Genomic DNA, 27,965 nt, shown 5'->3' with positions numbered 1-27,965 from the left:
CAATTAAAACATCCAAAATACAACATAAAAAGAGGACCGTCCCACTTCCCCAAACATGAACAGATGCATATCACCACAAGCATGCCCGTGCTTACACACACACACACACACACACACACACACACACACACACACACACACACACACACACACACACACACAAAACACGCTGTCACGTTTACGAAGTGGTGGTGCACTCCAAAAAGCAGGCATGAGAGAGGAGCAGGGAGAACTTGACAGATTGTATTAAAACACGGAAACTAAATCCAAAACAAGCAAAGTCCTAACAACAAAACGAATCCAAAGTATCAAACAAAAAACATGGCAGAAGCTCAAAAACGGTAAAAATAGTAACAGAAACATGTCCTAAACGTGACAAAACTAACAAACATGACAGCAGCAGAGGAACAGTAACAATGACCCGACCATGAGTGGTCGGGTGGGAGTCCTTTTGTAGCCATAATTGGCTAACGACCAACAAGGTGTGCAGCTGCAGGGAAAAGCCCCACAGTGCCACCTGTTGGTCACGAACTGAAACATGACACGCATACATAACCTGATAAACTATCTTAAAACATGGCACAGAGAAAACAGATGAAGAAAATAGCACCCAAAGGGAGCTCATCCACGCTGACAAAAACGACACCTCCCAGTGTGAAGGCCCCTCATTAGGAAACATTGGCGCTACAAAATAATTAAAATAAGTTATCCAAAAGATAAACTAATAAGATGTGCCTTAAGCCTGCTCGAAAAAACAGACCTGATGTCCTTTGGCTGGCTATTCCCTAGCTGGGGACCAAATTGGCTGAATGAAGCCTCACCATGTGTTCTGGTTCTCACCCAAAGAATAATTAAAACACCAGTGCCAAAGGACCTCTGGATGCACGAGGATTGATAGGATAAAAGCAAGTCGGATAAGTAGGATGGCCTAAGAACGTTTTGGCATTCAAAAAGGAATAAAACCATCTTAAAATCAATCTTGAAACACACAGAGGGGCTAATACAGCAATTTTAAAACTGGTGTAATGGAATCCCACCCTCTAGTCCTTGTCAGGACTCGTGTGGCTGAGTTCCGGAGTAACTCTCACCTTGAAATACTCTTTTTAGGAAGACCAGAAAGCTAGGCATTGCAATTAACTGAGCAACAGGAAATAAAAGTATGCTTTAAAAGTTATGTGTTAGCTTGAGAGAGAAACAGGCGGACTGTGGCTGTGTTGGACATGATTAAAAACCAATCTGTTACATTACATTTGCAAAAATGAAAAGAGAATCTTTTTTTCCAGGTTGTCATTGTGGGGAATCCTGTAAAAGTCTGAGGAGAATTGATCATGTCTCGAGCCCTGAGCAACTCTGATGTCATTTTGAGTTGACATCAGGTGGCAAAGTAGCCAGCCACACTCTGAGATGAATAAAAACAGGTGGATTTCGCTGCTGAATTAATACTCCACAAACAGAAATCAGAATACTGTGTTTCGACTAGTGAGGCTGCATAGAACATATTGCAAAGAAACTTTTAGGGTTGACTTCCCCTTTCATTCATGTACTGGTATTTATTTTTTGATGGGGTGCTTGAGTAAAATTTATGCCATTTGATAAAAGAATATTTCTGAATATTATTTTGATGCTTGGACAAAAGCCATGATCATGACCAAAATAGTGTGTCCGTTGCTGACCCTGAGTTTCGGTTGTCATCAAGACCAAGATGTTGCTGGCTCAGAATGAACGCGTTTAGAGTTAATCTATTGAAGCAAAAAATCTCCTCGGTGGACTGCTTGAGATTATACTCTGTGTGTATCGTTTGCCATATGCAGCTTTTTATGTAGTGGTTTAAAAAAAATAAATGAATAAATAAAAAGGTAAAACCTTGCATATTCCTCCTTTCGGGAGATTTAAGAAAATGAGGCACCCGAAGCTACACACCTGTACACACATCAGCAGGTTTAGAATCTGGTCTAATGAGTCCCATTGATGATGTGCTTGTGTAGCAGTTCCTCTTTGTGGTTATGCATGGTCGGCGTCATCTCTTCTTCCCGCAGTCTGGCATTCTTACGGATTTCTTCCAGGGAGTAATTCTGCAGAAGGCATCCATTCTCAAACACCGTGACCAGAAGATCCTGAAAGGACACAGAAAACATGAAACATTGAGATCAGCAGCACTCCAAAACCTACAATAAAAATTATGTTGAGGAGTTAAAATGTTCTAATAAATACACCACCAAGATGTGATTCACAAATTCTAAAACCATTTGGAAAGTGGACATAATATGGATTAATAACACTAATATGGCACCCAAGAACAAAAGGGTTGCCTGTTGCTGCTTTGTTGTATAAAATAGCAGCGTCTTAATGAAGACAACAGTATTTAGCTTAGGTTCAAGCTCAAATTTTGTAATGTCATAAGTATAACAGGCAAATACATTTAGAGTTACTTTATTGAGCTGCGTGAGAGGAATTTACAAGACAGTAATTGAAATACCTTGACAATAAGTTAGGACAGTTTTACGTAACAGCAAACAATAACCACCATCTAATATGGATTGTACACACGATACCTGTCTGACAATGTAAATTCAAACCGAGCGTTACAGCAAAGGGACTGCTGTAAATAGCAAAAAGCCAAGAGTAACTGAGTTGACACGAGACAGTGACAAAGCACTACCAATGTCTAAGTGAAACACCTTGAAGCAACTCAACATTACAGTACTTACTTGCCACCATCTTGTTCAAACAAATAAAGCTAAAACAGCAAAGAGCAGAGTTTTTCAACAAAGAAGTAAAGGTTCCCAAAAAAAATAAAAATACAATTCAGTGAATTTGTGAAAGTTGAACAGCAAATATAAGGGGATCGCTGGAATTGCAGAGTTGTTGATCTACAGTATAATAATACCACAAACATCATTATAAGATCAGTCTCACCTCCTCAGGTTTGCCGGCTCCCCTTTCTACAGTCTCGAAGAGCCCATCAGAGTTCCTTCTCAGCGATAGACGACCCCTCTTTGACACCTTAGATGGATCCGTCACTGGCTGCTTGTATACGTCCATCTGGAAGACATACACAGGTAGGGAAAAGATATTATTGCGGGAAAACAGATGTCAGCGCAAAACCGCCCCCTGTTGTCATACTAATGTGTTCACTTCGAAAAAAAAAAAATCTGAAAAATGTCCAGCACAGACCATGTTTTTAAACAATCCCCTATTACTGTTTGGAATACAAGTCTTGATCATGATAAATACCTTGTACTACACACTTAATGTACAAAAGGTGCTCAACAAATGAAGCTTGATTTAATTCATGCAACACTTGACACGCACATTTTTATGTTCCCTACTTTTAAAAATGGTCATGATAGAGAAAATGACAAACGGTTTTCATGTGGCCATCTCTCCTCAGACTATGAAGTGAATTTTCCTTTATGGTCCTATAAAGGGTTCAACCGTATTGCATTTATTTTTGGTTCAGCTCGATCAGAAAAAATGAGTCAAGACTTCTTGAATTTTAGTAACATTTTCAAGAATTACAAGTTCATCATCACATTAGTTGCTACATCTATGCAAACCCATTACCTCAATTCTACTCACCCCTTTGCCGTTGGTCTCCACATAGCTGCACTTGAAGGCACAACTGAGTGTGTCGCGGTTGAGCTTCTGGAGCAAAGAACTGCCACAACCAAAGAAAACATTCTCTGCACTCCAGCCTTCATCAGTCAGCTTGTGAAGAATCTGCAGAAAACCACCAAGGCAGATACTAGAGTGACATACATTTCATCGTGCGCGAAAATGTACTTGAAGCTACTGCAGATGTCACGAAAATACATCTTCAGAAAACTTTATCAAAGAACTGGAAGACGGCCACCAGTTTTGTTTTTACTACAAATTCGAGGGGGAAACGGCTGAAACTGAAGCTTTCTACTTTCTCGCTACTTTCTGTTCGGGCTGCCTAATCCTGCATTGGGTTCTTGAGATTCTAGGAACACCAGCAGCGTGAAATACCTGCTTGCTGCTTATCAGTAGCTGTTTTCTTAATACAGTGCAGCACCTGACAGAAACTTTTCTTAAGATGCCTTCATCTCAACGAACTTTCTGAAAAACAAATTTGTACAACTGCCTCAAAGTTTAGAGATCATGGATTCAAAATTGGGCACCGGCCTTCCGATGAGGAATTGTCATGTTCTCACAGGGCTTGCATGGATTTTCTTCCTACATTTTGAAAAACATGCATGGTAGGTTAATTAAAAACTTGTCTGCGGGCGTGAAGGTGATTGCTTGTCTGTCTAAGTGTCCTATGATTGGCATGTGACCAGTTCAGGGTGTGCCCCACCTCTTGCCTAAAGCCCACTAGGATTTCATTTTTCACATACTTTACTGTCCCCAAAGGGAAATTGGTTCTGCAATTGCAGCTTGTGATCAGAGCCTTTGCACTCTTTTTTATCGTTTTCATTATTCTCATTCAGAGTTTGTTTTGTGTACAATTCACCTAGGGCACGGGCAAAGAATAGAAATCTAGAGTTCCGAGGAAAGCACTTTAAAACGGTAAGTGTGAGCTACTATAGTTTAACAGGCTGCAAAGGTGTGTTGCATGCCTCCGTGTCAGGCTGTTGCTCATCATAGCATGCGTGTGTATGTGCGTGCGCGGTAACGGGTCGATCGCAGAAGGTTGGTTGATCAAAAAGTCGATCTTCGGTCCAAAAGGTTTGGGCACCCCTGGGCTAAATACAGGGGTAGTACAGGGGTATTCATTACATTAATTCTCCCATGCCAATGAAGGTAAACATTGGATTAAAATTGTTAGATTGGCAGAGGTGCATGGTACATGAAAAGAGCTGTCACATTTCCATAAAGCTTTTCAAATTAATAATCACAGAACAAGTCCTTGTTCTTCTATCTATCTATCCGTCCATCTTGTACCGCTTATCTGGGGCCGTGTCGCGGGGGCAGCAGCTTTAGGAGGGATGCCCAGACTTCCTTCTCCCCAGCCACTTCTTCGAGCTCTTCCTGGCGGATCCCGAGGCGTTCCCAGGCCAGCTGGGTGACATAGTCTCTCCAGCGTGTCCTGGGTCGTCATCGGGGTCTACTCCTGGTGGAACACCTCACCAGGGAGGCATCCTAATTAGATGCCCGAGCCAACTCATCTGGCTCCTCTCGATGTGGAGGAGAAGCGGCTCGACTCTGAGCCCCTCCCGGATGACCGAGCTTCTCACCTTATCTCTAAGGGAGAGCCCGGACACCCTGCGGAGAAAGCTCATTTCGGCCGCTTGTATCCGCGATCTCGTTCTTTCGGTCACGAACCATAGCTTGTGACCATAGATGAGGGTTGGAACGTAGATCAGCCGGTAAATTGAGAGCTTCGCCCTTTGACTCAGCTCCTTTATCACGACAGATCGATACAAAGTCCGCATCACAGCAGACGCTGCACCGATCCGCCCGTCGATCTCTCGCTCCCTCCTGTCCTCAATCGTGAACAAGACCCCAAGAGACTTAAACTCCTCCACTTGGTTTCTATATTATCATTAAATACAAAACTTACAGACAGAGGTTCTCAATTTTGTGATGTGTTTTCTATGCTCAGCTTCCGGAGTAGAGAAACCAGCCATTGGACATCCGTAGTATCGCTGATATCTCTCTCAATCTTGCTCTCGCTCTCGCTCTCACTCTCTGTGTGTGTGTGTGTGTGTGTGTGTGTGTGTGTGTGTGTGTGTGTGTGCGCGTGTGCGTGGCATGGTGGTCGACTGGTTCGCGCATAGGCTTCACAGTGCAGCCATGTAGGCTTCGATGCCAGCTCCGGCCAACCTGTGAGGAGTTTGCATGTTCTCCCCAAGCCTGGAAGGAGAGAGCCTGGAAGGTAAAGGTGACAGTCGTGCCTGTGGTGGTCGGAGCGCTCGGGGCAGTGACCCCCAAACTAGATGAGTGGTTGCAACAGATCCCAGGAACAACATCGGACATCTCAGTCCAGAAATGTACAGTGCTGGGAACAGCAAGGATACTGCGCAGAACCCTCAAGCTTCCTGGCCTCTGGTAGAGGACCCAAGCTGAATGAGGGACGGACACCACCCGAGGGGTGAGACGAGGCTTTCCTCTGCCCTTTATCTATTATCACGATATCTGGTTGGTTTGCCATTACCATCTTGTCAGTCTGGATCTGGAAGTCCCACAGGATCTTTGCTCTGTCATTCTCCACCACCTTCGGAGGTGTTTGCCATTTTGATCTTGGGGTTTCCAGTCCATACTCTGCACAGATGTTTCGGCAGACTATGCCAGCCACCTGGTTATGGCGTTCCATGTCGGCTTAACATGCCAGCATCTTACACCCTGCAGTTATGTGTTGGATCGTCTCAGGTGCCTCCTTTACACAACCTACACCTTGGGTCTTGTCTGCTGTGGTATATCTGGGCCTCAATGGCTCTGGTGCTCAGGGCCTGCACCTGAGCAGCCTGGATGAGTGCCTCTGTGCTGTCCTTCAGGCCAGCCCTCTCTAGCCGCTGATAGGACTTCTTGAGATCAGCCACTCCAGTTATGGTCCGGTGGTACATCCCGTCCCGTGTAGGGGCTTGTCCTCCCACGATGGTCCCTCTTCCAGCGCTTCATCCTCTGTTCCCCATTGTCTGAGACATTATCTGAGTATGTCATCCGTTGGAGCCTTCTCCTTGATGTATTCATGGAGCTTGGATGTTTCATCCTGGACAGTGGCTCTCACACTCACTAGCTGTTTATTGCCCGGGTCTTATTTTTGCCATTGAGCTGGCTTCTTAGGACTTGCCTCACTCGCTGGAGGTATTTGGCCGTAGCCGCTTTCCTTGTTGCCAGTTCGAGGTTGCCATTGGCTTGTGGTATACCAAGGTACTTATAGCGGTCCTCAATGTCTGTTCCTTCAGGGAGTGAGACTCCTGCAGTGCGGACTACCTTTCCTCTCTTAGTCACCATCCGACTACATTTCTCAAGCCCAAATGACATCCCAATGTCGCTGCTGTAGATCCTGGTTGTGTGCATCAGGGAGTCTATGTCCCTTTCGCTCGTAGCATACGGCTTTATGTCATCCATGTAGAGGAGGTGACTGATCGTAGCTTCATTTCTGAGGCGGTATCCATAGCCTGTCTTGGTGATTACTTGGCTTTGGGGTTTCAGTCCTATGCAGAACAGCAGTGGGGAGAGTGCATCACCTTGGTATATGCCACATTTGATGGACACTTGGGTAAGTGGCTTCAAGTGTGGTTTTCCACATCCTCATTGAGTTCGCAACGAAGGCTCTTAGGGTCCTGTTCACCTTATACGACTCCAAGCATTCAGTGATCCATGTATGTGGCATCGAGTCATAGGCTTTCTTGTAATTAATCCAGGCTGTGCACAAATTGGTATGTCGGGACCAGCAGTCTTGTGCGACTGTTCTGTCAAACAGGAGCTGATATTTGGCTACTCTGATAGAGCTCTAACAATGCCCTTCTGTGCTTCGTTCATGTATTGATCCATGTGTCCACTTATCTTAGCCGCAATGATGCCTGACATGAGCTTCCATGTTGTGGAGAGACAGGTTATTGGCCGATAGTTGGATGGGACTGCACCCTTCGAGGGATCCTTCATGATCAGGATCGTTCGCCCTTCGGTTAGCCATTCTGGGTGAGTCCCATCCCTCAGCAGCTGGTTCATTTGTACTGCTAGGCGCTCATGGAGTGCTGTGAGTTTCTTTAGCCAGTAAGTGTGGACCATGTCCGGGCCTGGTGCTGTCCAGTTCTACATATCTGAGACTTTCCTGTATGTGTGCCACTGTTATGGTAACTGGGTTCTGTTCAGGGAGGTCGCTGTGCTCCTCTCTCAGCGTCACCAGCCATTGTGCCCTGCTGTTATGTGCAACCTCCTTCTCCCATATGCCTTTCCAGTACCTTTCAGTTTCCAGTCTTGGTTGGTCAGCTCTGTTGTTAGGACCCTGCCACTGAGCGTACAGTGTTGCGAACAGCCTGTTTATTCGTCTGGCCTCATTCTCTTTCGTGTACCGCTTTAGGCGGCTGGACAAGGCTTGGAGCCTTTGTTTGGCAGTTTCGAGTGCTTCGGGTATGGTCATCTGGATGTACCTCTCGGGTATCTGCCTTTTCCTCACACCTCTCTGGGCCTCCGTCAATTGACTCACATCTTTCCGGGCCGCCTTAATCTTAGCCTCCAACCGTCTTTTCCATGGTGGGTAACGTATCTCATGGCTTCCATGGTTGCTCTTATAGCCAAGCATCTCAAGGATCTGCGATTGTTACGGTAGGGATCGCCCTCAGTGCTGCATTCACCCTTTCCATGAGACTTTCAGATGGTACTTCACATAGCCGTTGTAATTGGTTTCTTCGTTGCTCAGCTTTCATTCTCGCCATGATCTTAGCTTTCAGGTCAGTTGCTGCCTCGCTCAGCATTTCATTCCTTGGGGCTGGCCTCCCAATCTCATCATCTGCATTCATTTGGGTTTGCCTCCCAATCTCTGGTATGACCTCCTCCTCTGATCTGGCAGCCTGGCCCCAGGCCACCATGGAACCTGCGTTGTACCTCATCAATCTCAAGTTGTGACAGCAGTTGCCGTTTGTGGATGTTGGAACACTGAGCTACTAGTTGTTTCGTTGTCAACCGTGACTGTGGGTTTCGAAATAACCATTTAGCCCACATTCTCTGCATGTAACCCCTCTGACTAGGGTTGCTTGAGTAGTAGCATTCCAACAGAGCCATGTTATCGCATTTCGCCCATCTCTGCTTTGTTCCAGTAGCCCATTTTTCATCAAGGTGCTCTGGTTCCCCAGCACCTGACGCAGACCTTGTTTGGCCGGGCGACGTCTGAGCCGGCATGTCATTCGTTTTATTGTCTCTCATCATTGTATGAGGTAGGCATTAGCGTGAAGGATCTTGCCAAAGGACCCTCACTTCCAGATAGTTCCACTAACAAGACCAAAGTTACCTGGATGTTTTGCAGTCGTAAAGTGAGCTATCATCATAGCACGTCGTGTCTGAAATACCACTTAATGGCCAAGCACACAGCTGATGTGAGTACTCCGTCCCCTCATCTAAGACAGACAGCTATCGATAATTTCAAAGCGAAGACAATGGATACATTTGCTGAAGCCAGAGCTAAATGTATGGCTACTGCTTGCAAGCCTGTCAACATTGTCCACAGCTAGACTCAAGCTGAAATCATTCGCGTTGCATTAAACAACTCCACTATGGATTGCCAGCGAGAGCCTGCCTTACAATCGCTGAACAGAAATTGTATGTAGCGGAAAAGGCTAAGGTACACCAAGCGGGAGAAGACACTTTGGGAGAGAAATAAGAGACGAGTTTGATGAGCCTCTGGTGAATAAAGAGCAGGATGTATCAATACCTCATCCACTGAACTGAGGTCAATGCCATCCCCTTGAATTATTCTCAGGTATGAAGGCAGCACCTTGTATCCTACAGAGTTCAGCAAACATCCAAAACACTCCTCCAAAATCTTGATGACCTAGAAGACACACATTTTTTAGTTAAAAATCATTTATCTGCCATCAATAATGTGTCCTGCTGCAGGCTAAACAAGACTAAATAATCATTCAATGACCCCATTCAAAAGATCAGCTCTTGACTGACTCGCAACGTGAAAGGATGTCACAAAAATGAGTCTGTCAAAATGGCCAATTCAACCTGAGTGCAACGCAGAAAGACGGATGATGGGTTCCAGAGAAATTTGAGGGGTTTTTTTGCAAGGGAAAAATGTGGAAAATGTGTGTGATATCACTGATAGATCGGTTAAAAAAAAACTTTAAATTAGAATAAAACTGAATAACCTGATTCAATTTTCAACATCACTCTTCAAGCTGTTCGTTTTGTCCTCTACTCAGGGCAGCCCTTCTCAGATTGGCTGACAAATTTAAAAATATCCACAAATCAGCTTATATGGGCCACAATTTTGAAGGAGTCTGCAAATGGATGCCTCAAAATGACTGTGCTGTTTCAAACGGCGTCACCTGCCATAAAAATCCACTTAAACAGCGCAAATTTTTTATAAATGGTATGAAAGACAAGTGCGGAGAGTTGAATAGCACATGGAGTTTTTGACTGAATGTAAGATAAGATATCCTTTATTCGTCCCACACTGGGGAAATTTACAGCCTCCAGCAGCAAGAATGTATGTAGAAAGAAGAAAGAGAAAAAAACAACAAACATCTTTCAATTAAATGCAATATGAACACAAAATGGATAAATCGCAGTACTATTTACAATTTTCCTTCACATCATTTAATTATTATTATTATTATGATTGTTATTTTTTATTCATCAGCCTGACAGCAGTCGGTAGGAACGAGCTTCGGTATCTCTCCTTCTTGCAGCGCGGGTGTAACAGTCTCTGGCTGAAGGAGCTACCAAGTGCTGTCAGGGCGGGCTGGAGGGGGTGGGAGGGACTGGCCATCATAGCTTTTAGCTTAGTTAGCATCCTTCTGTTGCCCACCTCCTCCAGAGTGACAAGGGAGCAACCCAGGACAGAACTGGCCTTCCTGACCAGTCGGTCCAGTCTCTTTCTGTCCCGGGCTGAGATGCTGCCTGACCAGCAGACAATGCCATAATGGATGGCCGAGGCCACCACCGAGTTATAGAACGTCTTAAGGAGTGACCCCTGAACCCCAAAAGACCTCAGTTTCCTGAGTAGGAAGAGTCGGCTCTGTCCTTTCCTAATCAGGGTGTCCGTGTTTGTAGACCAGTCTAGTTTGTCGTTCAGAAGAACACCAAGGTACTTGTAGGAGGTCACCCTCTCTATGTGCATACCCTGGATGTTCATCGGTGCTGGTGAGGACTTTTTCCTGCAGAAATCCACAACCAACTCCTTAGTTTTCCTAGGGTTGATCTGGAGGAGATTCTGCTGGCACCAGTCCACAAAGTCCTTTGTCAGTCCCCTGTACTCCCGATCGTCCCCTTCTGTAATGAGGCCAACAATCGCAGAGTCATCGGAGAACTTCTGAAGGTGGCAGTTTGGAGTGACGTGTCTGAAGTCCGAGGTGTAGAGGATGAACAGGAATGGAGCCAGAACAGTCCCCTGCGGCGCTCCAGTGCTGCAGAGAAGCCGGTCCGACTCACAGGTCTGCAATCTCACGTACTGCGGCCGATTTGTGAGGTAGTCTATGATCCATGCTGTGAGATGGTGGTCCACTCCGGCGTTCTGCAGTTTGCCTCCCAGCAAATTGGGCTGGATGGTGTTGAAGGCACTGGAGAAATCAAAGAACATGATTCTGCTCCCAGCCTTCTCCAAGTGTGACAGCACTGAGTGGAGGAGGTAGATAATGGCGTCTTCCACGCTGATGCCAGGCTGATAGGCAAACTGCAGAGGGTCCAGTGACGGGCTCACCAGCGGTCGAAGGTGGGCGAGGATGAGTCTCTCCAGCGTCTTCATCAGGTGAGACGTCAGCGCCACCGGTCTGTAGCTGTTCAGCTCCTTAGGGTGGGGGGTCTTGGGCACTGGGACCAGGCACGAAGTTTTCCACAGCTGTGGAGCTCTGCCCAGCTTCAGGCTCAGGTTGAAGATGTGCTGGACAATGTTACACAGCTGGTCAGAGCAGGTCCTGAGGAGCCGGGAACTGATCTTGTCCGGACCTGCTGCCTTCCTCACATTCATCTTCCTCAGTTGGTTCCTTACCTGCTCTGTTGTGACGGACAGGCAGGAACCACAACATGTATTTGTTATGGAGGATTTTAGGGGCCTGCGATAGGCTGGTAACCAGTTCAGGGTGTCTTCCGCCTACTGCCAGACAGCTGGGATTGACTCAAGCACGCCCGCGACCCTTGTGAGGAGGAACGGATCAGAAAATGGTTGGATTTTAGGGGCCATAGAAGTGTTCACTCCGTGCGCACCCCCCTACCCGCCCGCCTCCCCCCAAAAAACATCAAATGAAATATGGTAGCTACTTGTCATGTTGCTACTCTGACGAAAACATGCAATGATAAATGAATCAATTTTGAGACTGTCCACGTTTTTTGTTTGTTTTGACTGAGAAATTTCCTTTTGTCCCAAAAACGCACATTATTTGGAACTGTGTGTCCCGCGGGAAAATTATGCATCTAGGACGCGGGACGCAGAGGTAACGAGATGGCTGTATACTGGGTTTGGGCAGTTTTTCAGAACCAGGAAAGACAAAAGACAAAAAAGTATTTTTACAGTGTGGGAGAATACCAGTGATGTACAAAGAGTACAGTAGGCCATTATCGGATGCTTCTGAAAAATAACCAATTAATTTTTTTTTATCCATGAGCAGTCCGGGCTGACAACTGTAAATGTTAAACTTGAAGAAACACACTTGCCAATTTTTACCTCGACAGAAACCATATTCAAACAAAAAATATATTTTCACTCCCCCATCTTTTTCCATTTTCAAATATTTTAAAAAGCTCCAGGGAACCACTAGGCGGCACTCAAGAGCTGCATGCGGCTGCGGTGCCGCATTTTGCCGACCCCCGGCCTAACCTGATCTTATTATCACATCAAAAAAATGATATTTTTAACAACTGACACTTAAATCATGACATTTCATTTAAACTATTAACTTGGCGGCCCGGTAGTCCAGTGGTTAGCACGTCAGCATCACAGTGCAGAGGTATCGGGTTCGATTCCAGCTACGGCCTCCCTGTGTGGAGTTTGCATGTTCTCCCTGGGCCTGCGTGGGTTTTCTCCGGGTGCTCCGGTTTCCTCCCACATTCCAAAAACATGCGTGGCAGGCTGATTGAACACTCCAAATTGTCCCTAGGTGTGAGTGTGAGTGCGAATGGTTGTTCGTTTCTGTGTGCCCTGCGATTGGCTGGCAACCGATTCAGGGTGTCCCCCGCCTACTGCCCGAAGACAGCTGGGATAGGCTCCAGCACCCCCCGCGACCCTTGTGAGGATCAAGCGGCTCGGAAGATGAATGAATGAATGAATGAATGACTAACATGATACAAAGGGTCTGCTTGGGAAATATTGCGTCAAAGCAGCTGCCTTATTTACCTCAATAAGAGTTTCTGCGGGATCACCAGAGTCTGGCCGGATCACGAGACACGAGTCCTGGCCACGTTCCATGACTCGCTCCTTCAGCTTGTCTCCCCAGATATGTTTGCAGGCATTGAAGATATCATAGCTGTCACTGACCACAGAGACAGGCCCGGAGGAGAACTCATCCAACACTCGCTCAAATGCATCCTTCTCTCTACTTTTCCCCCAGGAGATGATCGTACTGTATGAAAAGGAAGAGCATTTTCCTCATTTTAGATTAACATTTGGAGATGACTTGGGGGGGGGGGGGGCATGCCAAAAGGTAGTAAGAATGATTACATTATGCAGATTAATGCAAACAAAACCAATTATTTATGATGTTCATTACCTTATTACAAAAGCATTTGTAATAAGGCAATGAAATTAAGAACTGGCATTTTATTTGTCAAATACCATTTCTTCAGTCATTAAAACATTCTACCCATCATTATGGATTGTTTTTTTTTGTGTAATTGATTTTATTGTGCAAGGCAGCAGCATTTATAACTAATTCGAGGAATGATTGTATTAATTACATGATGGTAAATATACTCATGCGCTTATTCATAAGTGAGCATACATTGTCCCCATCGCAGTCTAGCATTCGTAAATTCTCATATTTGTGGCCTGAAACGTAGAAAGATAATTCAGAAAATCATGAAATACTGTCTACAAAGGTTTATTTGTTGTACTGCAGAGTCTCCCCTGATTGCTGAGTTCAGACAGGCAGCCAGATCTAGTAAGAGTCCTGGTTGTTTGGAAGTCCGCCCATTGGCAGAGCATGGTGGCCTCTGTGATCAGTGGAACATTCTTAGCAGCAGAATTTTCTTCTGTACTCTTGGCCAGGTTTGTGGTTTGAGTCAAGACAGTCCTGTCTCGGAGGTCTACAGATAACGCCTTTGATTTCTATGTGACCTTGTATCGACAGAGAGAGAGACATTTTAGGGATCTTAATATTGTCTAAATGCACTAGTACAGTGTATTTATTACATTCATTCTCTCCCAATGAAGGTAAATACTGGATTAAAGTTGTTACCTTGACAAAGGCGTGTGGTACATGAAAAGAACTGTCACCCTGTGGGCATCTATATTATCATGAAATATAAAAGTTACAGACAGCAGTTCTCAAGTTGCTGATATGTTTTTTTCTTTACCTATGCTCAGCTGCCGGAATGGAGAAACCAGCCATTGGACATCCGTAGTATCGCTGAGCCATTAGTAGTCCTGCTACTGTGTCAGTACTGCAGAAATTCACCAGATGAGCAGCTCCACCTAAAGCTGCAGACTGGATCGATGAAAGAAATAAGACAATTACTTGTGTGGCTCTTTAAAATATGCAGATATAGTTTACTTACTAGTTTTTTTTTTTTTTAACGAGTCCTCCTCTCTAGTTAATCATGCATTCTTTTGGTTATGCCTTGTGGTTCTGGGCAGGAGGAAGTAGGGGAAACTGGTCCTCTTGTCAAAGTCAGCTATTAGGTTTATTGGGGATGTAACAGGACAGTGTTGGAGTAGTCAAGAGACCAAAACATTATTGAGATTAGAGTGTCAAAACCGAGATATGATCAAGTCTTTTGGAGGTCGAGACCGAGATAAGATCAAGACTGTATACAGAATGTATACAAATACATGTCAAAGAAAAAGTACTGGTACAAAAAACAAATGAAAAAAAAAAACAAAACAAAACAAAGAACAGGGGTCGTCTTATATTCGGGGTTAAGACGTTATACCCATTCACCACGCTAGATGGCGCCTGATATCATTGAAGCGAATGTTGAACTTGACTCCCGAGGCCTGTCACGAAGAAGAAAACGTACTGTTATTATTTTCTGTGTAAAAATTAATTTGGTGTTCAAAAAGTCTTTTTTCAAACTTGAGTCTTGAAAAAGAGGGAATCGTCTTATAATCAGGGCTGTCTTATATTCGGGCCAATACGGTAATCAAGCTCAAACGGAACTTTCTTCTTCTACTCTTATCTATACAGAAAGTTGCTTCTCCATGCATGCAGGGTACCACACAACTAAGAGGCCATAGCTCATATCAGGAAAATATTATTTTTATTTATAGCTTAGTTGTATTTATAGTTGCTATTATTTTAGTATATTATTACTTCATTTTGTTACTTTTTGTTGTTTGTTTCAAGTTGAGTTTTATTTCAAGTTGAGTTTAAGGATTTAAAGAATATTTATTGTCATACCAGCTCACATTTCCACATGATATGGCACAAAATACGATGCCCCAAGTCCTAGGTTAGCCCAAGAAGTCCCAAGACTTATGAAAATAACAACAGAACAACAAAAAAAGTTAAATATGATAAAGCGATCAGGATGATTCATTTATTCATGGTTTGAATCTGTGCAAAGATGCAATGCAGTAAAATGTGTGGATGCAGGCAGAATGAAAACACAAGAGGCTTGAACTGGACATGCTATTTTTATATTTAAGTCATTTTGTGCTTGACAAGTTCAAGTATGACCAGTTCAATGTGCAGTGTTATGATAGTTTTGAGGAGGAGAGCTTTGGTAATTAATTATCATAATTTCAATACCAATCAAAATAATCTAGATCACCCAGCCCTATTGCTCAGTTATTGTTGAAGGGACATAACAGATGCAGACTTAGACCTCTGGGGCCTTCCAAAACCTCGAAGACCAGATCAGGCATAGGACAAAGACAACCATATGCCCAAAACACAGAGAAGAATTTAGCATTAAATTTAAAAAAAAACCTTGACAAAAGTGTTCTTTTTTTTTTGCACGAACCGGTACTAAAGTAAGTACGAAAACATTTTTACAACCTATCAACAAACAGATTTGCTGACCTCCTGTGAAGAAACTCCTCTGTAGCCAAAGTCATGCAATTTCAGGTGAAGACCCTCAAGGCTTCCTGAGGTGGCCTTCAGGTGTTTGGCTAGGATCTTCTTAAACTCTCTGGATATGGTAGCCACTGTGATGGGATACCACATCTGGACCAACATTGTCTAGAACCAACAATGAGAAGGTGTCATCAAATAGGATAGTTATGGGACAAATTAAAGCAGACAGCAGTAGTACATGCATAGGTGGATCCCAATTGCATGTACATAAGATTTCAATTATGCCCTTAGAAAGGGGTCACCAACCTTGTTGAAACGGAGATGTACTTCTTGGGTACTAAATAATGCGAAAGGCGACCCAGTACTTCTGAAATATATATATTTTTTACATTACAGTCAAACCTCGTTTTTCAAATGTCTCTGTTCTCGACCAAATCGGTTTTCGACCAAAAATTGAGTTTTTTTTATGCCTCGGATTACGACCGAAAATCGGTTCTTGACCAAACTGAACGCACTTGAATGCGCCACATGACTCCTCTCGCCTTCCTTACACGAGGAAGTGACGCTTCCTCGGGTAGACGAGGAAGTGACGCTTCCTCGTGTAGAGTTCCATTGTAAACAGACATGTTCAATAAATATTCTTTTTTTAAAAAGAGCGTTGTTTCGGTTTTCGAACAGCCTTCTGGAACGGATTATGGTCGAAAACCGAGGTATGACTGTAACTTTAATTACAGATGCTGGGTGAGGGACCAAACAAAGTACAGATGATAGACTTCCTATATTGAATGAAATATTTGGAACTTGAATTCCTTGGCCCGGATAGCGCTCCCCCTATAGAACCAGTCCTGGAAATGGGGCTCGTTGCCAAGCACCTGGTGGTCACGTCTACACCCATGGGGTCTGGACGGGCATATCCCAAAGAGGCCACGTGGGGACGTGGAATGGGTTTATTTAATGGCCCCTGGCTTGATTCCTGTTACATTCGGGTTCACCCTTGAGGACAAAGGGATACCCTCTCTCCACCTTTGGGTGGGGAGACAGGTCCTGAATGTTGTTTTTGCTTATGCACCAAACATCAATTCAGGGTTTCTACCCTTCCTTAGAGGGGGTGCTGAAGAGCGTTCCCAGTGGGGATTCCATCATTCTGCTGGAGGACTTTGATGGTGATGTGGGCATTGACAGTGACACCTGGAAGGGCATGATTGAGGAGAATGGCCCGCGCAGTCGGTTCTGCTACTGGAATTCTATGCTCGTGATGAATTTTCCATAATGAACACCATGTTCAGACATAAGGGATTCCACCAGGTCAACATAGGCTATAGTTCGATGCGCTGAGAGTATGGGATACCATATGCCCAAGTATAGGCTGTGTGATCCTAGGATGACCCTTGTTACGGTTTGGTCCGAATTGCCAGCAATAAGTCTCATTAGTTTCCAGTGAGGCAGCCTTTTTTTTTTTTTAACCGATTCTGTTCATAACGTTGTTGAATGGAATTTCTAGGCACAGCCAAGGCATTGATGGGGCCAGGTTTGATGACCAGAGTATTCCATCTCTGCTTTTTGCAGATGATGTGGTTCTGTTGGCTTCATCAAGGTGCACTATTCAACTCTCACTGGAGCAGTTCAAAACCAAGTTTGAAGTTACTGGGATGAGAATCAGCACCTCCAAATCGGAGGTCATGGTCCTCAATCAGAAAAGGGTGGTGTGCCTCTCCAGGTCAAGGATGAGAGCTTGCCCCAAGTGGAGGAGTTTAAGTATCTTGGGGCCTTGTTCACAAGTGAGGGGAGGCAGCAGTGGGAGATCAACGGGCAGATTGTTGGAGCGCTTGCAGTGATGCAGACTCTGTATCGGTCTGTCGTGGTAAAGTAGAAGCTGAGCCGAAAGGCGAAGCTCTCGATTTACCAATTGATCTTGGTACCTACCCTCAGCTACGGTCACGAGCTGTAGGTTGCGACCAAAAGCTCGGTCATTCAGGTGGAGCCCAAATTCGAACCACTGCTCCTGCGCCTTGAGAGGAGCCACATGAGGTGGCTCGGGCATCTTGTTAGGATGCTGCCTGGAAGCTTTCAGGGTATGGTGTTCCAGACACGTTCTATTGGGAGGAGGTCTTGAGAACAAACAAGGACATGCTGGAGAGACTGTCTCTCGGCTGGTATGGGGATCCCACAGGAAGATCTGGATGAAGTGGCTAAGGAGAGTCTTGGCCTCCCTGCTTAAGCTGCTGCCCCTGCAACCCGACCTCGGATAAACAGAAGAAAATGAATGAATGAATATAAATTATGATTAATTCACATGAAGACACTGATCTTGCTCATGATTTCTGACATTACCATCGGTTGGAAATCCAAATATGGTTTGTAACATTTTATTTATAAAGGTTTTTGCAATTGAATAACACTGTAAAACGATCAAATCTTTCACAGTTCTATGAAATCACCCTGTCCCATCCCTGGCGAACAGGACCCCCACCTACTCATCTGGCTACCTGTTGGTGACCCCTGACAAAAGGCAACACATGTAAACATCAATTACCTCAACATAGTTAGTGAGCCAGTAGAATCTTGCGTCTGTATTTTCCACAGTGAAGAGCACATTGCCTCTGGGTATGATCTTGCCCTCAGGCACCGCTTTTATCCGGATAGGAAGACGGCCATCGTGTTTCTGACACAAAGGTAACATATTGATCATGAGGTGACCGAATGAGAAAATACACCAACCACCCACAACATTACAACCACTTGCACAGTATAACAATGTCCAATGCAAGAGCACTCTGCCTTTAAAAGATGAAGCATCGTTTTGACAAAACACAGCAAGACAGGTACGAATTATGTTTCTGGGAGCTGTAGTCCACATTTTCATTTAAATTGTGTTGTTAATGATCAACTGCAGCGCATGTCTCTCCTTTGACCAAAATAGATTTGGAAAAATGTTAAGGATCACATATTTGTATTTGATTTCATGAGACTAGGTAAGAATGGTGGATGAGCGGTAAGCACGTCTGCCTTACAGTGATCCCCCTGCTTCCGTGGGTTTTGTCCGGGTACGCTAGCTTCCTCCCACATTCCAAAAATATGCACGTTTGGTTGTTCATTGAAGAATCTACATCAAGGGTGGGCAACAGCTCACCAGCAATCTCTGCACAAGCTGGATAACAATCCTGATGATTTGAATCAGATGTGATGGGAGGAGGGAGACATATAAAACATCCAAGATACCAGCCCTCGAGGAACGGCGTTATCGACCCTGGGTCTAAAATTAACCCTTTGCACAACAACACAGAAATCATTTCCAGAAAAAGGTCAGATGGAACAAATACAATTTTCCACTGTCAATAAATTACCAGCTACTCGGACACCATCTGATTGAAAAATCATCTCTGTAGTTGAATGTGTGATAACCTTGAGCTGTGTGATGCAGACATTTAATGACTTTTTTAGGTCGAAATGGCATAGAAAAATATTACTTCTCGAAGGTGAGGAGATTGTGAACTCGGGTTTGAGTTTCAATGTTTCTCATATTGTGAGTGTTTACATGCAGACCGAAAATTAGCACGCCACCTTACACCCAACACTGAGTACTGTGTGTAGTACTATGTACTATGTGAGCCTGATGCTTCTTATTCTATATGTGTTCTGCGATTGGCTGACAAGTTCAGGTGAACCCGGCTTCTCACTCAAAGTCAGCAGGGAGAGGTTACAACTCACCTGCAACCAGTGGCGGCTAGTGGAAGGAAGGAAGCAAGGAAGGAATATAGATGGGGGAGAGTGAGAGAGAGAAAGAGAGAGAGAGTACTCCCTGGATTTAGAATTGCATGGCGGTCACCTCCAGCTAATTTCAAAGCCCTCCTCAAAACTCACCTGTATTCTTTGGCATTCGACTCAGCATGACTTAGATTTGTTCTTGATTTTACTGTTTGGTGCTTTCTACCGCCTTCATTACCGATTTGTCTTACTGTTTATTGTGCATGTTAAATTGCTCCATGTACAGCACTTTGTATGCAGCGATGGCTGTTTGAAAGTGCTCTATAAATACTGTTGACTTGACTTGATTTATATAATTTGCATTATTCTATTGAAAGCCTGGTGGGCTGCAGTATTTCTCGTAATTACGCAAATGCACATTAAGATCTCTCTTTGTCTGGCCTCTTATTATGTGTTTCAACGTAATTTCGTTGTGAAAATGCATTTATCATGCTCATAAAAATATGGAGATTATTTTAACCTTAAGAAATTTTGTGGGTTTTTTTCTGCGGGGCTTCAGCGGGGGACCGCGTCAACCGCCTCACCCGGAGCCGCTCCATGGAGGCAGGGACGCAGAAGCAAACCCCCGCCTACTCATTGGCCAGCGGTTTATAGTACGGTGCGGCACATATAATTACAAAATTGATTTTTCTTCATAAATCTGAGCATGCGGCTCTTAATCAGGTGCGGTCTGTAGCCCGGAATTTACGGTAATTGGAAGGGTGGGGAAAATGACATACACCAGCGGTGACCAAACTTTTTGGATCGAAGATCTACTTTTCGATCAACTAACCTCACGGGATCTACCCTTACCGGCGCGCGCACGCACACACACACACAAATGTAAGATTTACCTGCTTTATTTTTTTTGTGAAAATGAGACTGATAAGATGATTAGTGTGCAGTGTATATTAACAAAAAATATATTACGTACATGTACAAAGACACACAAATGGTTGTTTTTTTTCTTCTCGACACTCCTCAGATCTAATTGGGACCCGTCTTAGATGTACCGGTAGATCAGGATCTACCTAATGGGCACCCCTGGACATACACAAATGAAATGAACACCACATTTCATTTGATTTTTTTATGAACACATACGAGTGGCTGCCTCTCCAGCAGCTCATCTTCTTTCTACATACATTCTTGCTGCTGGAGGCTGTAAATTTCCCCAGTGTGGGACGAATAAAGGATATCTTATCTTGTCTTATCTTATTTTTATTGATTTTTGAAGCTTTCCCTGAAAATTAAGGACAATTAAGAACATAATTTTACAACTTCTTTTTTTATGGATTTGGGAACCCTGTTTAACGCAGCTATGCATTTTAACTGCAGTTGCAGTGTTGCGCCACGATGGAGGTGCTATATCACCAGCGGTGCGCAGGAAAGACCTGAAGCAACTACTGAAGAACAAACAGACTGAATCATATTTTTCCATGCTAGTCGGTGCGATTGGCCATCAATGTGCAATATTGACACAGGTAAATATTGCAGGTTTTTTTTGCTTCCAAGCATGTCATGTTTATTAAATTAAAAGCTTCCTTTGTGTCGAAGTAACATTTATCATTTTTAGCATTGCAGATATATCAGGGAAAAAAAGAGCCACTTTTGTAAAAAGCGACTTCTCGAGGAGCAGAGAAAGAAGAGAGACAAAAACTTTTTCATTAATGGATGCTACAGCTTCTTGTTGCTTTCAAGCTTAGCTTGTAGGAGCCGTGTGTACATTGCAGCATTGACGTCTTTGATGCACTGGTGAAAAGCACAATTTGATTCGCTCATCTTCCATCTATAACTGCTTCAGACAAAGTGTATGCAGGAAAGTGGTTAAGACTGCACGATTGTCTATGTCTCATGTGTGGTCTTGTATTATTTTGTCTTTTTTTGTGAACATTTCTTTTAATGGCGGCTCCTTTTGTTTCTTGTTTTATGTTGATAGGGAAGAAATTTCATCTGTGCAGTCACATTTGGCAATAAAGTGGTATCCAATCAAATCCAAAACACCATGTTCAGACATAAGGGTCTCCACCAGATCATGGCTGAAGTTCGATGATAGACCTAATTCAAAGTATTACAGCCATTAATAGCATGCATTTTTTAAATAATTGAATTGTGTATCATTGTGCCAAGGAACATTGCGTTTTTGACCATTTCTATTTCCACTAACTTCTTTTCCTTTGAAATACCTTGACACAGAACATTATAAATATTGAAATACCTCAAGAACCTTTCTCCAGCCTTCTTCATCAAATACAGCCTGTTTGAAGTGCAATTGGTAGAAGACTTTTGCTTCTTGAATCTTCTCTTCTGTAATCACTCGCCCTGTAGAAAAACAACAGAATACGTAGAACTGGCCACCTGCAATGACTTTCAGGGAACATTCATCAAACATGAATTACACACCATGATTATAAGGTTGTTTTTTTCAGTAAATGTACCTGTGAGATATTTCTTCAATAAATACTGGAGACCAAAAAACACCACTTCGCTGAACTGGGAGCCTTTCTTGCGGCGACATTCAAAGTAGGAGTAGATTTTGCTTACGTTGGGAGGATACTGTTTGTAGTGTGTTATCTGAGTTTAAAAAAAACAACAACAACAACAAACAGCAGAGTGAACAGTTGGAACCACAGTCTCAATGAGCCTATTTAGACTTCTAATCATCTAACTGCATAGGGTGGTCATTCATCACTTGCTAATCATACCACGTGTATTACTTAACAGCAAATTCCTAAGTTAGAAAAAGGAGGATTTTCGACTTAGCAAAGCATGTATGTACAGTTAAGAAACAAACAACACTGTAAAATTTTGTGTCTCTCTTTGTGCCTCTGCAGCACTAATTGAATAATCAGCAGCAAAAACCACTTGATCAATATGAATGTGGATTAATTAGGGGATTAGAATTTAGTTGTTGCAAATCTGCAACACCCGCCCCTGATAGATAGATCGATCGATAGATTGATATATAGACAGACAATCTTCTGCTGCTTTGTTAATGTCTGTCACCTCACATCTTGACACATATATATATACATATATATATATATATATAAATCGGCATGTATTGTATATATATATACATATATATATATATATATATATTAGAGCTGTGAAACGATTAAAATATTTAATCTAATTAAAAATGCAACTGTCATAATTAACTCAAATGGACAAAAAAATTAATCGTGATTACTCACACATTTTTTATCGTGTCTGAATTTCCTTTTACATTTTTTGTCCTATTTTGCCCCCATTTTAATGCTCTCATCAACATGGAATCATGAATCAGTTTTCTATGTGCCAAATGCGAATAATTACTGAAATAACAATTTAGATTTTCAATTTTACATAAACATTTTTCACTTGGAGCAGTTATTCACACATAATCTCTCACACAATATTACTATCCATCAACAACAGTGAAAACAATATTTTGTCACACAACCTGCTTTAACAGCTCTTTTTAGGGAATCAAAACAGAGCAATATAACATTATAAAGTGCACATCTAAGGTAAATTAGTACTCAACCAGAGGTGATTGCTCTAAGATTGCAAGCAAAGCTCAGCTTCCTCTAAAAGTGATCAAATATTATAAGATATCCTTTATTTGTCCCACACTGGGGAAATTTACAGCCTCCAGCAGCAAGAATGTAGGTAGAAAGAATGCTGGAAAGTATGATGGAAAATGGAAAGTTTACTTTTAAAAAGTTGCCATATTGCTCCACTGACAAGACCAAAGTTATCTGTTCTTCTCTCTCTCTCTGTATCATACAGGTATACGATGTATGCCACTGACGCGATTGTTACTTGTTTGGAACTATTTTGTTTGGAAGGTTACAGCGTTCCGTGTCCATATAAATAGAGCGGGTGGAGGTTCTCTGTGTTCGTCTGACAGTGACAGTGCGCTACAGTGGTAGCGACCTAGCGAAAGTAAAATGTCTCCAGTGTTGTCATCGAACCAAGTGTAGTCATTCGAAATGAGGTCTACACAAAACCGTAGAGAGACTTCCGCGCAAGAAGAACCAACACAATCAACATAGCCTGACTGTGTTAGGTGGAATGAAACTTCCCCCCACCCCCTTTCAGAATGGTTTGCCCCTACAGCACGGGGGAAGTGAGTGTACTTGTTTGTACGGCCGGCAGTTTCGAATACAGCGGCACATAATGAACACATGTGTGTATATATATATATATATATATATATATATATATATATATATATATATACACACTGATGAAAGTATGCACGGAAGCTAGTCCCCACCATCACCCCCTCCTTCATACATTCCCTTGTTTCACCGTCTTCATTGTTCATGTCTTGTGACCTGTTGTAACTGTCATATGCTTGTGCAGGAGTTTTTTGCCTAACTCAAATTATCCACAAAATGAGGGTAGTTCGAGCGTGTGTTTTTTTTCTCCCCCTCTCCCTTCCTTGTGGTTTCTTTCTGACTTCGGGGTTGAGTGAACGCTGGCGCGTTTTGGCTGCCGCTGCTCAACCCGTATTGTTTTGTGTTTTTTGTTATTGTAAAGTGTCCTTGGGTGTCTTGAAAGGCGCTTATAAATAAAATGTATTATTATATTATACCTGTATATATTATTATTATATACGGTATATTGGTGCTGTCAAACGATTAAAATATTTAATCGTGGTTAAATACGTATATAATGATATTAACTCATAATTACTCCCATTTTTTATCGTATCTAAATTTCCTTTGATATTTTTTGTCCTACTTTTTCCTATTTTAATCCTCTCATCAACATGGAATCATGAATCAGTTTTCTAAGTGCAAAATGCAAATATTTAATGAAACAACAATTTTGATTTTCAATTTTACATGAACATTTTTCACTTGGAGCAGTTATTCACACATAATCTCTCACACATTATTACTGTCCATAAACAACAGTGAAAAAATATTTTGTCACACAACAGCTCCTTTAACAGCTCTTTTTAGGGAATCAAAACAGAGCAATATAACATTATAAAGTGCACATCTAAGGTAAATTAGTACTCAACCAGAGGTGATTGCTCTAAGATTGCAAGGGAAGCTCAGCTTCCTCTAAAAGTGATCAAATATTATAAGATATCCTTTATTTGTCCCACAATGGGGAAATTTACAGCCTTCAGCAGCAAGAATGTAGGTAGAAAGAAGAAAGAAGAAAAAAAACAACAAACACCGTTCAATTAAGTGCAATATAAACACAAAATGGATAAATCGCAATGCTATTTACAATTGTCTTTCACATCATTTAATTATTATTATTGTTGTTATTTTTATTCAGCAGCCAGACAGCAGTCGGTATGAACGAGCGTATGTGTGTACGTACAATTGTGTGGACATGTCATTGACTAAATATGCGCTACAACGCGCTCAACTTTTGTTTCGAATCAGCTTCTTATTACTGGTTACAACGCAACCCTCTTCTCATTCATTCCCGCAGCTTCACTGTGCTCTACCTGTATAGTGGCTCTTTGCAATTTTGCACAGCCCTGTAGAACAGCATTGCCGCTACAATCATTGTAGCTCCAGCTCTGTACTTACTTGAACCACTGTCACTGATGTATACTCCACCGCACCAGACACTTGCGTACATCTGCACAATTGCATCATTCCGGATGACTACACTTGGTTCGAGGAGTAACACTGGAGACATTATATTTTCAGTATGGTCGCCATCACTGCACTGCTGAACTCCCGACGTGACTCAGCGCACCGTCACTGTTAGACGAACACAGAGATTTATTTATATGGACACAGAACACGGTAACCTTCCAAACAAAATAGTTCCAAACAAGTAACAATCGTGTCTGTGGCAGACATCGTAATGAACAGGCTACCTGCTCTTGATTCACCAGAGTCTCATCAACTTAGTTCGTCTTTGTCCGTCTCTGTGCCTTCTCTTCTTCCGTTCAACTCGAGAGGCGTTCATGACCGCCTCCAAAAATCGCATTGGAATTTCCTTGATCATATCTCCAACAGAACGATCAGATGTCAGTAGTAGTTATTCATTCCTTTGTTGTGTATTCACAAATGATGAAATCACAATATAAATTCTGTAGGGGGGCTATAGAATTAATTTTTTGATATGCTCACTTGCTTTTCAGTTTTTATGTATTATTTTCAATTTTCATAGTTTCATTTAAGTAATCATTAGTTTACGTTTTTCGGAGGCGGTCTTGAACGCCTCTCGAGTCGAACTGAAGAAGGCATGGAGATGGACGAAGACATACCTGCATTTGTTGAGACTGTTTTAAAAAACAACGCTACAGCTCTCCTTGTTTCGGAGCCGCAACAAAAACGTATTTAACAAAGCAGCGACACAGTTCACTGAACCGACAGCAAGTTATAACACTAAGCATGTCTGAAGCAAGGAGCCATCTTGGTATCGGCATATTACCGTAATGACCATACACAAGACGCACCGGACTTTAAGGTGCTCGGTAAGATTTTGAGAAAATTTAAGACCTTTTGGTGCGCCCTGTAGTGCGGAAAATATGGAATATATATGTACAGTATGTGTATGTGCTATGTAGATGCTACAGCTTCTGGCTGACTTTGAAACTTAGCTTGTAGCCGACGTGTGCACATTTTGAGCATAATGTCTCTGAGCCACTGTTGAAAGGACACTTTGATTCTCTCCTCTTTCATCTCAAACTGCTTTAAACAACAAAGCAAAAGTGGGAAAAGTGGTTAGGAATGCACGACTGTCCGTGTTTTATGTTATGTGTTGTGTTTATTATTTTACTTGATGTTAACTGTTTTGTTAAGCGCTTTGTTACAGCTGCAGCTGTCGTGAAAGCACTATATAAATCAGGATGTATTGTATTGTGTGTGTGTATATTATATATATATATATTATATATATATATATATGCATGCATGCATACGTACATATACATGGAAGGGAGAGAGAGAGAGAGAGATTCCATATAACTTTAGATTACCATGACAGAATTAATTCATAAAATACCGATGGAAACCTTTATTTTATTTGTCAATAAATTGCAGTAAACTTAGGAAAAGTATGTAAAGGATTGATTAAGTAAAATTAGAACAAAGTGGAAAACCATGCTTTGGCAAAGCAACTGTAATTGTTTTGAGACGTTCTACGTGCTGCTTCATCAGCTGTTTTCGTGAAGCACTTGCAAAAAAATTGTTCCCAAGCCAAATATCTGTTGAGAAGCCTTTTCATATTTTTCCTCCGTTAAATACATATAATTTATCCAAGCCGCCATGAGGGGTGGCACGTGGGTATACTGCATAAGTAAGCCGCTGACAAAATATATTTCTTTCATATTTAAGACAAAACCTCGAAGACCCGTGATACCGTACTACTGAATACTTAAAACTACATTCATTGTGTAGATGTTGAAAACACAGGCGTGTTTCTCGGTTGGGAGTACGTAAATCACACTTGCTTTCATCTGTCGACAACTCTAAATCACCCATTAAAGTGCATCAACTGATAAACGTATCAAATATTACACAAATAACCCGTGTTTATAAGATGATCAAATAATTCAGATTCCTCCAACTCAAATAAAACGGTGGGAGGACCTTCGAGTAAAGTGTCTTAAACCTGCAACAAAAATAAATTTCCATTTCTACTCTGTACACAATACTAGACGGGGTCCCAAATTAAAACAGCACATTAGCTGTACATTATTTCGTTAAAAAACGTTTCATTCGAAACCATTTTAAGCGTTTCAAAATACAGTACAACACCATCGGTACGCGCCCAAAACATAGTACAGAGGAACGCAAAGTAATGTACTGGTTCACTTACCTTGTACGAATCCGTCGCAAGCAAAAAATTAAAGTCGTGAGCTGCCATTGTTGTGATGAATGAATGAATCGACGTAAACGTCACTTCAGAATAGTAACCTCCAACAGACCAATTATCTGTTGGTATAAGTCTAAAAGAGAACAGCCGCAATGAAAATCAGCCTTTGCACTCGAAAGGCAGGAATTTCAAACAGAAAATTTCCCCAAACATCACGGATTCTGTCGTCAAGCCGCGCGTGATCCTAGCAGAAGTCATTTTGTGTGTAAAGGGGCGGTATTCCGTTCGCAAGTGGCATGGCAAGCACACGTCTCATCTCCGCCTTCTGACCTGAGACGTAATGCAGCTTTCAGGGACACTTGGGTTTCTTCAGCTTCGACTTCTTCTATTATTCTTTTCCGAGCAGTTGGCAAATAACTTATGATACATTATCGCCACCAACTGACATGGACTGTGAGTACTAATTTCGCGCAACCTAACAGCGAATTACATCCGATTAAGTATACCTCCATCAAGTATCTGAGCCGTTTATCCTCACAAGAGTCGCGGTCTTGCCGGAGCCTATCCATCAGGCAGTAGGCAGGGTACACCCTCAACTGGTTGTCAGCAGGGCACAACTAAAACTACTTTTTA

General features: G+C 42.7%; 1 protein-coding gene across 1 annotated transcript; it reads right to left on the bottom strand.

Annotated features, from left to right (window-relative positions):
• Positions 1 to 223: 223 nt before the first annotated feature.
• nampt2 (nicotinamide phosphoribosyltransferase 2) lies at positions 224 to 27,670 on the bottom strand. The gene is made up of 11 exons (XM_052075172.1): positions 27,336 to 27,670; positions 21,983 to 22,118; positions 21,763 to 21,866; positions 18,334 to 18,462; positions 15,807 to 15,965; positions 14,140 to 14,270; positions 12,962 to 13,187; positions 9,338 to 9,457; positions 3,580 to 3,720; positions 2,917 to 3,042; positions 224 to 2,114 (listed from the first exon to the last, which is right to left on the bottom strand). Exons 1-11 carry the CDS (start codon positions 27,381 to 27,383, stop codon positions 1,953 to 1,955), a joined length of 1,482 nt encoding a protein of 493 aa, XP_051931132.1. The 5' UTR covers positions 27,384 to 27,670; the 3' UTR covers positions 224 to 1,952.
• Positions 27,671 to 27,965: the final 295 nt, after the last annotated feature.

The sequence above is a fragment of the Hippocampus zosterae genome, chromosome 9 (assembly GCF_025434085.1).
Source record: "Hippocampus zosterae strain Florida chromosome 9, ASM2543408v3, whole genome shotgun sequence".
Classification (NCBI taxonomy): domain Eukaryota; kingdom Metazoa; phylum Chordata; class Actinopteri; order Syngnathiformes; family Syngnathidae; genus Hippocampus; species Hippocampus zosterae.
Note: the sequence above shows the minus strand (reverse complement) of the source record. Positions and strands in the feature narration are given on the sequence as shown.

Excerpts from the sequence above, each read along its gene's own strand:
- nampt2 (XM_052075172.1), bottom strand. The coding sequence starts at position 27,383 with ATGGCAGCTCACGACTTTAATTTTTTGCTTGCGACGGATTCGTACAAG. Across the intron at positions 18,463-21,762 it reads GCTGGAGAAAGGTTCTTGAG|AAACACGATGGCCGTCTTCC; the intron begins GTATTTCAATAT and ends CCTTTGTGTCAG. Across the intron at positions 2,115-2,916 it reads GAGCCGGCAAACCTGAGGAG|GATCTTCTGGTCACGGTGTT; the intron begins GTGAGACTGATC and ends GTGTCCTTTCAG.